This window comes from Artibeus jamaicensis, unplaced genomic scaffold (genome assembly GCF_021234435.1).
Source record: "Artibeus jamaicensis isolate MK-2021 breed Jamaican fruit bat unplaced genomic scaffold, CSHL_Jam_final scaffold_1964, whole genome shotgun sequence".
In the NCBI taxonomy this organism is placed as follows: Eukaryota; Metazoa; Chordata; class Mammalia; order Chiroptera; family Phyllostomidae; genus Artibeus; species Artibeus jamaicensis.
The window spans coordinates 20690172-20707156 of record NW_026522030.1 but is presented as its reverse complement, the minus strand read 5'-3'; the positions used below and the strand labels follow the sequence as shown (position 1 = coordinate 20707156).

General features: G+C 43.3%; 1 protein-coding gene across 6 annotated transcripts in view; it reads right to left on the bottom strand.

The window, feature by feature from the left end:
* Positions 1-9251: 9251 nt before the first annotated feature.
* Positions 9252-16985, bottom strand: part of RNF38 (ring finger protein 38) — a 123935-nt gene continuing 116201 nt past the window's right edge. For all 6 annotated transcript variants that reach the window (XM_037144525.2, XM_037144526.2, XM_037144528.2 and 3 more), the window contains 2 exons: positions 14665-14764; positions 9252-12745 (listed from right to left, as the gene is read on the bottom strand). In XM_037144525.2, coding sequence (XP_037000420.2) covers positions 12683-12745; positions 14665-14764 — 163 coding nt within the window. In that variant the 3' untranslated portion in view covers positions 9252-12682. The remainder of the gene's footprint in view (positions 12746-14664; positions 14765-16985) is intronic.

The window sequence follows — 16985 nt, the reverse complement described above, 5'->3', positions numbered from 1 at the left end:
ATTGGGAAAGTTCTTTTATTATTTGTTCAAATAAGTTTTCCACTTGCTCTTTTTCTTCCCCTTCTGGTACCCCTATAATTTGATGTTGGGGTGTTTAAAGATGTCCTGGAGGTTCCTAAGCCTCTCCTCATTTTTTTGAATTCTTGTTTCTTCATTCTTTTCTGTTTGGTTGTTTTTTTCTTCCTTCTGGTCCACTCCCTTGATTTGAGTCCCAGTTTCCTTTCCATCACTATTGGTTTCCTGTGCATTTCCCTTCATTTCAATTAGTTTAGCCTTCATTTGTTCCTCTAATTTGTGATTAAAATAGACCAGTTCTGTGAGCATCCTGATCACCAGTGTTTTGAACTGTGCATCTGAAAGGTTGACTATTTCTTGGTCGCTTAAAAGTATTGGCTCTGGGGCTTTGATTTGTTCTTCTGTTTGAGCCATAATGTTTTGATCTGTTCGAGCCTGTTACGTATGAGGAAAGGAGCCTTAGGTGTTCACCAGGGAGGGGCCACCCAGGTCGCTGGTTTGTGTCGCTGTATGTGGGGGCGGGGTCAAAGAGGGGCAATAGCGGTCCCCTCCACTGCTTCTCGCCACTGGGGCCTGTGAGATCTGTCTCACTGCTCGCTCCTTTGCTGCCTTATCTGCGCGTGAATGTGTGACCGCGGTCAGCCTGCTGCCTTGTGCCCTCACTGGGTCTGCCCATCACAACTCCACACCTGGGATTCGCCCTTGGCTGCCTGTGAGCCTGGGTTGGGGGATCTTTCCTGCCCGACCCACTCTGCTGCTGGCTTTGCCCCTCTTACCAGTCTGGCTGAGGGGTTCGTTGTTGTTGGACTTCGGTATAGTTCAATTTTTTTGTGTTTTGGCTGCATTTTTGTTGCTAAAACTTTGTTGTTTTTAAACTTGGTTGTGTGAGAATGCACAGCATTTCCACCTACGCCTCCATCTTGTCGGAAGTCTCTAGGGAACATTTCTTTCCAGTGTCTTTTGCCTTCTCGTAGACAGCTTCATCCTGAGGCTAATTTCCCTCATGTCTGCAGGAATACACACTTCCATGTTTACACCCAGGGGGAAAGAGCATTTCTGAGGCAACATTCCGAGTTGGAATTTGGAAATTCACCTTAACTTGCAGTGCTGCTGACATCACATAGCTCCCCTCAAATCCCGGCTGTGCCCAGATGAGTGGAACGTACTCCCTGGATTTACTCCCCCTACTCTCCACCTGCCCCCCGACCCCCGCAGGGGCCCGCCCTGGGACCAGGACTGAGGTCAGCTCCCTCCTGCAAACATGTGGCACATGGGGAAGAGGTGGCTGGGGACTTCTAGGAAGAAGGAAGGATGGGATGATTCCCAGGAGACAATGAAAAATGTTCACTAGACGAAATGTCTGCAGCTGCAAACCCAAGAGCCTGTCTCTCGCCCGGAGAAGGACACTGAGTCTTCAGCTTCAGAAAACACCAAATGTTCTAGTCCTCTGTCAGGGCGGCAGAAGAATGAATTTTTCACTCAATTCTGGGTTGCAACCACCCATCACCAATGTGTGAATGATTCCAGAATAATCTCTCCAGAACTTTAGGGGATGACTTTGGTCTCTTAAGGAAGGAGAAAACGGGAAAGGCATCAGTTAAGAGCTCAACATGTGGGTGGTGCTATTGTTAGCACTTTCACTTGCACTAAATTGAGTTTAGTTCCATTGATCCTGGGAAGCATCTTATCCTCAGTTGATAGATGAGGGAACTGTGCCCAAAGAGGTTATGCAGATGACCCACGGGTGATGAGCTCATCTGTGGTGCACTCCTAGTATTAATCAGACTTCTCAGTGCACTGCAATTGTGTTGGCTGGGTCAAAACTTGGAAAAATGTGTCACAAGGATCCAAGGGGGTGGCTCACGGCATCTGAGAGCGGAGAGGCAGGTGGCGTGAGAACCAGGGACTGCAGAGCCCCGGAAACTCTCCTCTCTCGTGTCCGTGCATCTCTGCATCTCTGCTTCATTCTTCTCCTCTCCTGCAAACAGACTTTGCTTCTTCAGAACTCGAGGCAGGAAAAAGCTACTTAATCACTGTCCTTTTCTTTCTCCTTCTGTTCTAAAACCCTAGGGAAGGCATACCCACTGGCACAGGGGGTGAGGACAAAGTGGCTGCTCCCCTGCGCAGGTTCTGGGTAGCTGCACAGCTAAACGAGGCCACGGTGAGCCGAGTGGGTAACTCAGCAACAGGGAGCAAACCTCTGTGCATCCGGTCAGCAGGTGGGTTCCGGCTTCCTTCCGCTAGTGGCCTACTTTTCCTTCCTCTGTGGACATTACGTCCAAGCAGCCCCAAAGAGAATTCTTAATGAGTGTTGGGACCTCAGAGTTCCCTGTCACATCATTGCTTGATGAAATTCTGGGGCATGTCCTCCAGCATCACCGTTGGCTCCTGGTCAGGTTTAGGCAGTGGATTTCTACAAAGAGCCATGACTGGCCAGCCCCTAGTGGGCCGGCAAGGCTCTGTGTGCACAACTGGCCCTGCCGGACCCGCAAGGAGCCGAGGTCACTTGTGTTCTGTGCACAGGTCAAGGCTTGTTCCTGACTGGCCTTGGGCCTATGGCATGTGGATGCAGCTCTCACCCTGCCTGGGTTGATGGTAACTTGAACCTAATTCATTTGATACACAAATCCAGGGAGAGCAGTTCATTCAGAACTGGGAGTCATGCCTGGGCAGCCTTGGCCGCCTCTCTCTGGCACATCTCAGCCCAAGGGAGTCTGTCTGTTCTCCACTCTTCACAGTCACACAGAACCTGGCCCAGATCAGCATGTTCCACTTCCTATCGGGGGTCGAGCTGGGCCCCCAGTCAGCCCGAGACTTCCATCTGAAGTCAGCCTTGTCTTAGCTAACACAATTAATGCTTCTAACAGCCGATGGCCCAGCTCAGGCTTCTCTCTGAGGCTCTGGACCTAGTCATCCAATTATTGACTATTGGACCGTGGCCTTGTGTGTGCACCTCACCGGGTGTCTAAAGGCCAGGCCATTGTCTCCACACGCACTTCCCTCTCCAGACTCACTTCTGTCCAAACCTGCCCCTCCTGTAAGATTCATTCCGTGCCTGACCATCGATTCCCACCAGCCACCTAACCATTCCAGCCAGGGAATCGTTCTCCGTTCCTTCACTGACGCATTTCTTGAACCTCTGCCATTGACCAGACTCCGTGCAAGGCCCCAAAGGTGAAGCCACACGTCAGAGCAGGTCATGATGCTCCCAGGCCAGTGGAAAGCCTGTAGGAACAAGTGCTGATAACACACTGGGGAAGGGAAATGGCTCAGCTCAGGTTCCCAGAAGAGGGGTGGAGCATCTGAGGAGGCTTACTGGGATCAGGGCGGATTTCCTGGTATAGAGGGGACCACCCGAGTTGAGTCATGAGAAAAGAGGGAGGGGAAGAGGAGGCCTTCCAGGCAGAGGTGTCTGCAGTCGGCCTGGGGGTCCGTAAGCAGGCTGATGCTGCCAGGAGGTGAAATCCAAGGCGAGGGGGCCTTGCGTGCTGAGGTAGGAACCAGGGCAGGGGAGGACTAATAGGGCTTTTGTTGGAGAGGGGACACGCTAGCCAGACTGCATTTTGCCCTGTAGGCGATGGAAAGTCATTTAAAGGTTTGGGATTATAGGTGGGACGGAGGGTGAGAGGAACCAGTCCAGTTTATGTTGTGAATGACTCACTTTGGAGGCTGTGGAGAGAAGTATGAATATGAGGATGGGGTTGGGGCCGGGGCAGGGAGTGTTGCACAGCTGGAAGCATGATCTTGAAAAGGCAGAGGACGGGACCTGAACTAGGGCTGTGGAGAAACAGGAGACAGGGACGTCTGATCAGACGTCGAGGACGGAGACGGGTGAGTCAGGCGTGGCTTCCCAGTTTCGGCTGGGTGGGGCCGGCAATGGACTGGGAGAACGCAGGAGAAAGAACAAGTCTGGGGGGAACTTGATGAGTTCATGTTTGGACATTTTGGGTTTGAATGCCCATGGATGTTCAGGAGGGGAAATTCAGGAGAAGTGGTCAGTGGGAAGCTGGAAACACAAGGAGGTCTGGGGAGAAGTTGCAACTGTCGAGACATGGCTGTGAGTCATGAGCACTGATCAAACTGTAGATGATGCTGTCACCACTACGAGGGGGCGCATGCAGAATGGGAAAACCAGAGGCTGAGGAACAAGTCCTGTGAGCCCTGATGTTAAAGCGACAGGGCAGGGAAAACCTCAGGTGAGAGAACAAACTCAGAGAGAAACAAGGAGGTGGAGTGAGAAGAGTAATCATGAAACCCAAAGGTATGCAGCTTTCAGAAATGAAGACAAATGAGCAGCATGGTATACCACGGAGAGGTCCAGCAAGACAAAGACTGTCAAGTGTTCATTCAACCTGACATTGAGGAAGTCACCAGAAAACTTGGGATTGGCAGGGGCAGGTCTTAGCAGACAACAGCTCCAATCTCACTGCACCTGAGCATGTGTGAAAAGAGCATGGGGGAGGGTAGGTGTCAAGTTCATGTGCAGAAATCCGTTTTGATCAATATAGAGGGAGCTTGATTTTAAAGAGAGAGAAAACAGTTTAAGTTCTGTTTTAAAACCATTTAAAAACCATTTTAACTGTTACAAGTCCTACTCGGTATGGAATACACACAACACTGCTTTGAGAGGAATGCGTCTCTGAGCTGTAGTTAGTGGTCCTGTACTGTCCTGAGAAAGAGCTTTCCTTGGGCATCCTTTCTGTAAATGAGAACATTAAAGCACGTCGTGACGTTAATCACCTTGTCAATCCACCTGCACTTTAACAGGCATTTATTTGGAACTTGGTTTTGTACAATAGTGCCCCCTGGTGTGGATGTCACGCATAAATACCTTTTTTTAAAGTCTTTTTTAAAATCAGTTATGTCATTACAACTGTCCCAAATTTTCCTTTTGTCCCCTCTGCCTGGTACCCCCCTTCCCTCCAGCAACTCCCCCTTACTTCATGTCCATGGGCCAAGCATGTAAGTTCTTTGGCTCCACATTTCTTTTACTATTCCTGATGTCTCCCTATTTTGTACCTACCAGATAAGCTTCTTATTCCCTGTACCTTTTCCCTCATTTGCCCCCTTTCCCCTCCCAGCTGAAGACCCTCCAGTGATCTCCATGTCTATGATTCTGCTCCTGTTCTGGTTGTTTGCTTACGTTTTTTTTTTTAGATTCAGTTGTTGATAGTTGTGAATTTGTTGCCCTTTTAGTGTTTATTGTTTTGGTCTTCTTTTCCTTAAATAAGTCTGTTTAACATTTCATATAATAAGGGCTTGGTCATGATAAAATTCCTTTAATTTGACCTCATCTGGGAAGAACTTTATCTGCCCTTCCATTCTAAATGATAGCTTTGCTGGGTAAAGTAATCTAGGTGGTAGGTCTCTGCTTTTCATCATATTGAACACTTTTCAGCCCCTTCTTGCCTTCAGTTTGAGAAATCAGCTGACAGTCTGATGGGAACTGCTTTGTAGGTAACTGCCTCCTTTTCTCTTGCTGCTTTTAAGATTCGCTCCTTTAGTCGTGGGTAATGTTAATTATGATGTGCCTTGGTGTGTGCTTCCTTGGGTCCAACTTCTTTAGGACTCTCTGAGCTTCCTGAACCTTCTGGAAGTCTCTTTCCTTTGCCAGATTGGGGAAGTTTTTTTCATTATTTTTTCAAGTAAGTTTTCAATTTGTTGCTCTTCCTCTTCTCCCTGATTCAGATGTTGGAATGTTTAAAGTTGTCCCAGATGTCCCTAAGCTTCTAATTTTTCTGAATTACTGTTTCTTCATTCTGTTCTAGTTGAATCATTGTTTCTTCCTTCAGGTACAAATTGTTGATTTGAGTCCTGGTTTTCTTCCTGTCACTGTTGGTTTTTTTTTCATTTTGCACATCCTTACTTTTCCTCTATTAGTGACCATACTTCACCAGTTCTGTGAGCATCCCGATTACCAGTGTTTTGAAACGTGCCATCTCATGTTATCTATTTCTTCATCACTTAGTTCTATTTTTTGTTTTCATTAGAGCCATATTTTTTGGTCTGGGTGCAGCTGTTATGCTGTAAGGGGTAGAGCCTTAGGTATTCACCAGGGTGGGGCAACTCATGTGGCTGCCTTGTGGCACACTATGTATGGGAGGGGGCTGAGGGAACAATGCCCCTTGCTTGGCTCTCCACTGGCTTTGTCACTTCCCCTGCTACCCACATGCAATTTGGGCCCTTCTGGTGCTGACTCCCAGGTCAGTGGGTTTGTGTATGCTCTACTAGGACCCTGTGGGTCTCTCCAATAACTCTCCTGTGAAGCTGGGAGTCTCTCCTGCCACCTCAACCCCCACAGGTTTTTTCAGAGGTTTTGAGGCTTTATTTCTCCGCGCTGGAACCCTAGGCTGTACAGTCTGTCTTGCTCCTCAGTTGCTCCTGGTTTATCTGCACGCAAATATGGGACCCCCCACCATGGCCCACCAGCTGCCACCTTGCTCCAAGTCCCCTCCACCTGTCCTACAGGTCTGGACCAATGTTTCTTAAACTCCTTGGTTTCAGACTTCTATACAGTTCGCTTTTCTGGCAGTTGATTAATTTTTGTTTTTAAATTTGCTGTCCTTCTTTTGGTTGTAAGGAGGCACAGAGTACCTACCTATGCCTCCATCTTGGCCAGAAGTCCTATGAACGAACATTCTTGTACCTGCCTTTGGTGTATGTGTTTGTCTTGAGAATATACCTGGGAATTATGGGGTTATAGGGTATGCTTAACTTTGGTAGGTGACTTCGAGCAGGTCTCTAAGTTGGTCATTCCCATTTACACTCCCACCCACAGTGTATGAGAATTCCAGTTGCATCACATAAACTCACAACACATGGTATTGTTAATCACTTTATTTTTAATTGTTTATTTTCCATCAACTTTATTTCCATTCTGAGTTCGTGGAAGAACAGCTTAAGACCACTTAGTGGTTTTTCCTACCTGTCAGTGGCCTGAGCAGTGGCAGCTGAATATTCCCGTTTTCAGCAGTGAACTGCTAGACAAACAGAGAGGGCACCTGAGCCTCCAGGCCAGTTTGAGACCTCAGACTGTGCAGCTGTGAACTTGGGAGCTGCTGCCATGTCCACTGACCCTGAAAAGCCTCTTTTCAATCTCTCCTTGATCTCTGTAGAAGTAGAGATGAGGCATGACTTCTCACGGGTGCTCATGGGAGATGGTACCACACATGTGCAGAACCTCCTGGGCCAACATCTACCACATCAGAACTGTTGAGCGAGCCCCCTTGTTTTTGCAAGGGGTGGCAATGTCCACATAGTGCAGAGTGTCTGTGTGACACAGAGCAATGGCAGGCGGGCTAACGTAAGACGCCTCCATGAGGGGCTGGTGCCCAGCCCTGGGATCAGTAAACACTGGAAGTCTGGGCTCCAAGAACGGCACCAGTGGCAGCAGAAAACATCAGTGCAGCTCGCTGGCCAGTATTCTTGGGCGACACCGACATCAGTGGGTCTTTCGATGGCATTGATGGCACAAGCTGCCAGCAGAAGCTTCTCTCAGGTTCTCTTCAGATGATGCAGTTGCCATCACTTTTCCTTTCGTAAGTGTACTCTTCATTTGGAAGTCAAGGTTGGTGCCACCTAAGTAGGTTCTTGCTGCAAAGAATTTGAGGACATCCTCCTCCTTTGTGTGCAGGACATCAAGGGTTCCAGACACTGCGAACATTCCCCTTTAACTTACGCGGAAACCGAGAGCAATGAACACTGTATGGCTCCCTCTCAGGGTTGTGCAGAAAGGTATTAATCTTTTCTACAGACATTCAGGTGGGTATGTCATGTTTTTAAAAAACAGCTTTAAGATGTCATTCACACACCATAGAATTTCCCCACTACTTTCAAAAGCCAGTATAATCAGTGGCTTTCAAAATACTCATAGAATTGTCCTTCTATCACAATTTCAGAATGTTTTCATTACCGCCCCCCAAAGAAACCCCATGGTCCTTAGCTGTCACCCCCAAACCCCCATCCCCTCAGCCCTAGTCAGCCAGTAATCTACTATCTTTATAGGTTTGCTTTTGACATTTTACATTAATAGAATCATACAGTATGTGGCCTTTTGTCTGGCTTTCATGAATCTTTTCCAAGATTCATCACATTTTGACTCAACAAAGGAACTATCCTGAATCAAACTGTACATGATCCCATTCATTCAACCCCCTTTAAAAAACAATGCTAACTGCTTTCTTACCTCATGGCACATTTCCTAGTTAACTTTCAAAGTTAACTTATTTTCAAAAGTATGCTAGGAAGCTGTGCTGACTCAATTTGCCAGAGCACAACTGAGGCTTATCCTTGGCTGCAAGAATGAACCGAAGATAAAGGAATGACCCCCTTTAACATTTTTCAGGTCAAAATTATTTTGGTCATGCTTTATGACAGGAAACTGGAGTTCTGAGTTCATTTGTTGGGACAGATTCAGATGACTTGCTGAGACAGGTCAAACCTGGCTTTCCCAAGGTGACCTGACAGCTGACTTCTGTGCAGGTCACTCAGTTGAAAACACACACAAACACTGGGAAGACGTGCTGACCCACAAACACAGAGGGAGAGACTTGGAGTTGTGTGTCTACAAGCCAAAGAACTTCAAGGAGAGACATGGAACAGATACTCAGAGCTTCCAGAGAAAAATCAGCCCCTTGATTTTGGAATTCTGGCATCTAGAACTCTGAGAATAAATTTGTTCTAAGCCACCAAAATTATAGTAATTTGGTATGGGAGCCCTAGGAAACTGATACACAAAATACCCCAATGCCTGAACCTGAAGCTCCCTAGCATAAGCTGGTGCTCAATAAAAGCGTATGGAGCAGACCCTGGGGCAACGAGTCCTTAGGAAGGACTTGACTCTCTCCTTACCTTTGGGGGAACAAAACTGACTTTGAACTCACCTTTTCTTTTCTTTCTGGTTTCCCCAACCAATATCTAGTGCCTTAGATTACAAAGGAAATCTGTTTTCTACTCACGTTCCTCTACTATTCAATAAACTTACGCCACATGTATGTCTAACTTGGCCATCTTTTTGGCTTTAGAGATACAATCATGTACCACATCATAATGCTCGTTGCTTTTGTGTTTCAAAGATGTTTACACAAATGCAGAAACAAAATCTGAATTATAGTCTAAAAAGTAAATCTGGCCTCTAGTAGCTCAACAGCTCTATCTTCCTGTAGAATCCCCAACGCCCTGCCCGGCACACACAACCCCTCCCCTTACCTGACGGAGCAACGTGAAGCACAACGGGATGTTTTAAGTGTACATCATACATTTATTACCAACACCCTCTCAACTCCAAAATTGGGCACAGGGATTAAAAATAAAAATTCATTGCACTACTTAGTGTAAAGCATTACTAGTAACTTTCATAAAAAATGTACAAACTTTGTTAAAAATTTATCAAGCCTTCAAATGATTTGGTTACAGATATTTATAATACATACATTTAAAACTATGTTAACTGATACAATGGAATATTATTTGAGGAAATGACTCAGCAAATGATTTTAAAAAAAGGCACCCCTGTAAGCTTCTGTAATCTGAAACAACAGCAAAATGAGGTAACCCAATGTACCAACAGGGGAAATAGCTTCCTAATGAAGGCCTAGAGATATCTATAAAAAATATTCTTGTGAGTTACAGATCTCATTCAAAGTATTTAAGAGGCCCGAATTTAAGAATCTTAACAAATCACATTCAAGAGAGTGTATAAAATCTAAATATGCTTCCCCATTTTTCAGATTTTTCTCAAAAAAATTCAGGACAGAAAATCCTAATGAGATCTTGATACCTGGAGGCCTTGAATTTTTTGTTTTGTTCTGTTTGGGGGATAGTGGTGGCTGGCAAAAAAAAAAAAAAAAAAAAAAAGGGGGGGGCTGGCAGGAGTAGGGAGGAAAGAAAAAGAAATCAAAGATGGTAATTCATACCACCCACCCCAAAACAAAACCCCACAGCAGAATTAAGTTGGTAAAGCCGGTATTGTTTCAGGAGGGAAGAGGAAGAAGGCAACAAACTGTCACCTGCCTGCTATCCAGTGCACCGCCCGAGGTGACAACTGCTGGGCACAAATCAACTGTTCTTTCCCCGCCAGCCGCAGTGCTGCTCACCACGGCCAGTCTGAGCTGGTTCAGAACACATGCACGCGTGCTCCCAACATGTACTAACCACTTCACAAGTGAGTCTGCACACATCTCGTGAGAGCCCCATGCAAAAAAAAGACATTTCCAAAGACAGATCAGCCACGAGAGTGCAACAATTTAGGATTTTACCAAAATAGCCCCTGCTGCCTCCTTAAATTGCCAACTGCCTCTCATAATTTTACTGGACAAGAGATGCTATGACAAGAATTCATCGTCAGAGGGAAGGAAGAAAGAGCTACTTTTCCTAGTCATTAGTACAATGTGCCTTGTTAACTAGGTATCTATATAAATTAGAAAAAGTGCTTTACTTGCATGCTTCAATAAAATGAATACTGAGTGTAGTAGTGTTACGTTAGATCTGTACAGATATAAATTTTTTTTGCAGCTATATAAAAGTCTATGTATAAGATGGGCTTTTGCCATTTTAACATGATTTTTTAATAAAAAAAATAAAGATTAAACTATACGTGATTTGTAATGTAGCTGATTATTATGCCAATAATTTTGGTCTTTAACAAACTTTGTGTTCATCAGGAATAGGTGGGGGAATCCTAATGATTTAAAAGTAATGTGTGCATTTTACCACTGTTTAGATGTATTTCTGATGCAATGACAAATACAGGGGCAAACAGAGAGTATGCAAAATCCTACCTGTATGACTAGATAGAGGCAACAGTGTCTGGAAAAGGGCAAAATTGTGCTTCTGTGTGAATTGATTTACTGAACTCTCAGTTGTGAAGAGCTTACAGAGACTCCGAGGGAAGGCGAGCAGCACGGCAGTATCAAGCAGTTAACACTGTCCGAGTAGAAAACCGACACAGAGCCAACTGAGAGCTGAGTGGGGCTGGCAGCAAATCACTGCAGTCCCGACTGGGACCATGCAGCTTGTGCTCCTGCAAAGCAATGGCATCAACTGCAGGGCAGAGGCAGACAATGCGGAACACACGAAGAATGAGAGAGGAACCTAAACACTGCTGGAGAATGAATTCAAACAACCTGCATTATACGCAATGAATCTATTTTAAAAAAACCCACACAGCTAAGTACTGAAATACTTCAGGTCATCTAAATGAAGGTCAATTCCTGTTTTACAGCATTATTTTTTATACAAAAATCAAATCTTCATTTATACTGCAAGTATTCTGGATTCCTGTTATTATATTAAATTTTTCTCAAAATAAAAAGAAAAGCAACAAAACATCAAAGCACAACAGGTCTAAGGAACTCGAGCTGTCCCAGCACTTGATCCGTCCTGGAAACCAGGGTTTCGATGAGAAGCACATTTACTGAGAGAAGAACCAGACAACTTTTAGAATTGGAGCTTGGCAGATGAATTAACACAAACAGAATACAGTTTTCCTAAAACAACTTAGTTGACTATGGGAGCTTAAACAAAACACATACCAGAAGTCAAGCTGAGTTAGCTAACAGATTTTGTTCTGGTGGAAGTCAAGGGAGTGAGACTTCATGGGACCAGTGGTATTCTTAGAAATATATTACTCAAATATCTTCAGAATAGACTACAAATCTAAACATTTAAAAAAAAAACACAAGTACTTCCTGTAAAAAGCTTACTGGAAATGTAAAGGAAAAAACAAGAAAGTATTAACATTCGAATCACTGATTGAAATGCTAATATTGCTAACTGATGATGTATGATATTGCACCTTTTTTTTTGGAAACAGCAAGTTGGAGATTTTTAAAAAAGTTTTCACAACAGAATCAAAAAATCAGGTTCATGGAGTGAGAAGTCTGTTACATTTTTTGTCTTCAGTGACCCACTTGGGACCACCAACAAAAAGAAGGTGACTACAGCTGCCTGAAGCAAAGGAAAAAGGCTTTTCTCATTCCATTCACGGGGAGGAAAGGGGATAGACTATTCGATGCTTTTCATTGATGCACCCTTAACAATCAGTGTGCAACAGCAAACACAAGGGAAAAAACCAGTGTACAGTACTAGTGCTGTTTAAATAACACACCAGATTATACATTGCAGCATAATTAAAACTACACACACATTCTTGGTACATGCTGGTATATAGGATCTCATACACACGTAGCTACCATGCCCTCACACAAGTAGTTACACACTCTCTCTCACACAGAGATACACTTATCATCAACCACACGCTGCATTCATTCCCACTCACAGTTTCTGAAGGCTCTATATAAGGTAGATTGCTATATCATCTGGAGCTACCACTTTTTATAAAAGCACATGCTAAAAGATCACGTCCACTGTAATCTTGCAGCAACACTCGGAATGATCACACAAAAACCAGGGAATGTTAGTGCACACACAAAATTAAGCTAAAGAAAAAGTCTTTGGAGTTCCAATCACACGGTTAGTATAACAATCCCATAATTATGAAGACTAATTGTAAGCTTTTATAGTTGATTAAGTCACACAGTGCAAAGAAAGGTCCATTGACCCTTTTGGTAAAGGGAGGGCTGGAAGCCACACAGATTAAAGTTCAATGGCTAGTCCGTATATACATGTGATGAGGAACACCCAAACTGCGTTTGTGCTCTTAGGTTGGTCATTCTGAATCCCGATGCACTTCAGAGGCATCTGCTCGGCAAATTGGGCAAGTGCGATTTGCCTAAAACACAAAAGAGAAAACTTGTCTGAACTGTGACTTACGCAATGAAACAGTAAAAGCAATGGAACTTACTTTCTATACAGTTTTTAAATTTTTTTAAGTACAAAGTGATCATTTAATGTCTTTTAAAAATACCGCATTAAATACCCCAAACTTAATTGCTTATGATTGATTTTTTTGGTTCTATTTATTTATTCATAAAAACATGCTGTGCTGTAAATACAGTCATTTCCACAGCACTGAATATTTTATTTTCTAAAAAAAGATTTTATTTATTTTTAGTGAGCAGGGAAGGGAGGGAGATAGGGAGAAAGAGAGGGAGAGGAACATCGACTGATTGCCTCCTGTACACTGCCCTCTGGGGACCTGGGCCACAACCTAGGCATGTGCCCTGACTCGGAATCAAATCTGTGACCTTTGCTTTGCGGGACTGATGTCCAACTCACCGAGCCACACCAATCAGGGCTACTTTTAAATTTTTCATAGATTTTTTTTTAATGGGTCAGTTTCACCATACAGACATTACCTACATCATCAGTTGAGACAAATTTAATAACTGCCTTAAAGAGCTCCATCTCAACAAATGGTACTACCATCTGCTGAGTTGCTAAAGCCAGCATTATAGGTATCGCCCACTCTCTTACTTTCTACAACCCATTATTCATCAATATTTTCATTTCTTTATTACTATCTTTCAAATCAGTCCTTTTCATTTAATCGCCACTATTTGTTCTCCGTCTGGCTCAGAACATCTTTATTCCATCTCCCTGTCTCTCAGAAAGCAGTCCATGCTCTAACCTGACGTGCCCAACCCGCAGCCCTGCAGGCTGCAATGCCGTCCAGGATGGCTGTGAATGCAGCCCAACGCAAAGTTGTAAATTTACTTAAAACGTTGAGGTTTTGTGATTACATGTCGCAACGTGTGGCCCAAGATAACTCTTCTTCTTCCAGTGTGGTCTAGAGACTCCACAAGATCGGACACCCCTGCGTCTAAATAGTGACAAGTGATCTTTCTAAAACATGATCTCAATCCTAACCTTCCACATCACTTTCAAGATCAAGTCCAAACTCTCACACTTCAGAGTGACTTCACAATAAGCCAGTCACTGGTTACATCTCTGCACATTGTCTCTCTCATACTCTATTGGCCATATGGAACCTGAAGTTTTCTAATTGTTCTCTGTTCTCAATGTCAAGGCTGACTATATTCCATGCTGTCTTTTCCTGAGAAGTCCAGACTCTTTGCCTTCAGGATTCAGTTTGAGCTAAACTAGGTACCCTTAATTTGTGCTCCTGTCTTCCTCACCAAAGTGTAAATTTATCTAACCTAGTATAACCATCTTCTAATCAGAATACTTAAAAAAAAAAACAAAAAACCCACAACATAAAGCTGACTATTTAAATTATTTTACTGCATTACATTTTTATTCTATTATAAAAAAGGGAAAATTATAAGCCTCTGAAATAATTTTGTTAGGTATAACAAGTATCAGAATTTGTGTATTTGCCACCCCCCCAACTATAAAGGAGTAAAGTGTCACAATTAAATAAAAGCACTAGAGGTTTATTTCCCATGTAAATCTCTGACAAAGGAGCTCCAGTGAAGTCCCCTTGTAAACCTTTAGAGGAAACTGGCTTAACAAGTCTAGGCCTGGCCCATACACACCATGAGAAAATTAGGCCATGCTGATCATCAAGGAAAATCACCAATTTTCAGGTTCTACAAACCCACTCCCATGGTGATGACTGTAGTTAATTTTGCTGGCCTTTTCTCTTCATTTTCAGAAATCATCCTGAAACTGCACTTCACCGGTCCCTCCTTACCCTCCCTCCACCACCCACGGACGTACTCCATGCGAACGGCACTCAACAGAAAAGAAAACCCAACGTGGCTCTCTTCACAGATGCCAGGACTTTACCTTAAGCCATTTGTCGACACACTTGGCATGGAACTCATGGTTACAGGGTAAAACTCTAAGTAGCTGCCTTGACTCAAAATCACACATGCATACTACACACCTAGAAAAAGCAAAAAGATCATTAGACCAAAGAACCAAGTAGTTTTCTACTGTTATGATTCCTGAAACCCATAAAACCACTTACTGCCTCACTTATCAAAGTGTCATTTAAATTTTAAGCACAATAACAATATAAAAACATGTTAAAACATTTAATAAAAATATTTTTCTTTACTGAGATCATCAAGGAACTCTCTGGTTTAACATCCAAGCCCATCTGAACACTGAAGGTACTATAATTTTCAACAAACAATGCTGGGATGACTGAATAGCAATGTTAAAAAAAAAGTAAGCTGGACCCTATACCTCACAGTACACAAACATGAACTAAAAAAATGGAGCAAATATTTGTGACCTTAAAAGAGGCAATGGTTTCTTTGAGATGATAATAAAAGCACAAAAAGCAACAAAACAGATAGATTAATGGCACTTCATCAAAATAAAAAACTGTGCTTCAAAAGACGCAATCAAGAACATGAAAAGATAACTCATAGAATGAAATGGGAGCTATTTTTGAAAGTCAGTTTTTGAAAATGAGTAAGTGGCTTGTATGTATAATATATAAATGACTTGTATAATTCAAAATTTGAAAAAAATTTTTTAAATGGACAAAGGGGTGAACACTTTTCAAAATAAATAAATAAATAAACAGCCAATAAAGTGTAGTAAAAGAGCTCAAAATCATTAGCCATCTGGAAAATGGAAATCAAAACCTCAATGAGATACCACTTCACCCCGCTAGGATGGCTAGAATCAGGAGACAGACAATAATCATTTATGAGGATGTGGATAAATTAAAACTTAACACTGCTGGTGGGATATAAAATGGTGTAGCCACTTTAGAAAAACGAGAAGTTCTCAAAAAACATTAATATCATACACCTAGACACCTGAGAGAAATCAAGAGATCCACAGAAAAACTCTACACGGTATGCCCCCCTTTTTGAAAACTGGTGTTACACTACTTTGCTTTATTTAATTAAGACCTATCATTAGTATCTATTTTTGGTACTTGAAGTAAATAAGGAGGATTTTTGCTTTTACCAAAAAAACAAACAAAAAAAGTGAAATGCAAAATTAGCATTCAGTATTCATTTTATAGCAAGCACCCCAAGGAGCATCTTCTTTCCTACCATCTCAGAACCAGCCAGAGCTTTGAACTGTGTCTGTGAGCATCAGTGCTTTACCTGAATTTATTTTGTACTCTGTTGGCAGGCTGTATCCTAAGGTACCGGAAAAGTTTATGACAGCTTATAAGGAAGAATGCTTGATATAAAACTAGATGTAACTGAGCATTTAGATCAGGGTGAACAAAATAAAAACATTGTGTGTGTGCTGAACTTGCCTCCACCCACCATTCAATTTACATGCATAAAGAATCTTGAAAGCTGCTGAAGTTACTATTGGTTCTGAAGAGCGAATACAATGGCAGGAGAAAAGGTTATGTACTGAAACCAAAGCAGTTGTGACAGCTGACAGTTGTCACCCAGGAACTGAACAGGAAGCCCTTGCCTCAGATTTTCTGTATGACTGACAGTCCTGCAGTGACTGCAGAAAAGTACGGCTCCCACTCTGAAAGAGCACCTAAGGTTTGGGCTGGTTTGCGGGATGTTTTGAGTGCCTACTAACAAGTGTATGACAGAAAAATCTGTGAGGCTAAGCAGCGAAACATACTGTATTTCAAGCCTTCCACATATCAGGCAGCCACAGCAGAGGACAAACCTTGACCTCAACATTGAGGCAGGTGACACAGAAGGTGTAGTTGGTGACCTGCCTACTCTGAAGTTGGACAACAGCACGCTCACAGATGACTCCTCTCTGTCTCTCCTACACTCCCGTCTCCTGTACCTCCCACTCCAACCCCCTCAGCCCAACGCACCCCACCACCGCCTCTCAGCCAGGTCCAGTGTGCTCCCAGGTGTCCCGATGCTGCTGGGTTACACTACACTGCACCTTCAGCATTTCTACTTGTACTGTATGTCAGTGTTAATTTAGGTTTTATGGTTTTTGATATGCTTTGGTAGGTTATTTTTTTTGGAGTTGCAATCAAAAAAATTTTCCATGTAAATTAATGGTAACTGCTTCTTCACTTTATGCCATTTGGGCTTATGAAACGTTTCACAGGACCACACTAATTTCAGAGCAAAGGAAATCTGCACGAGAATGTTCATAGCAGTATTACTAACACGAGTCAAAATGTGGGAACGACCCAAATGGCCATC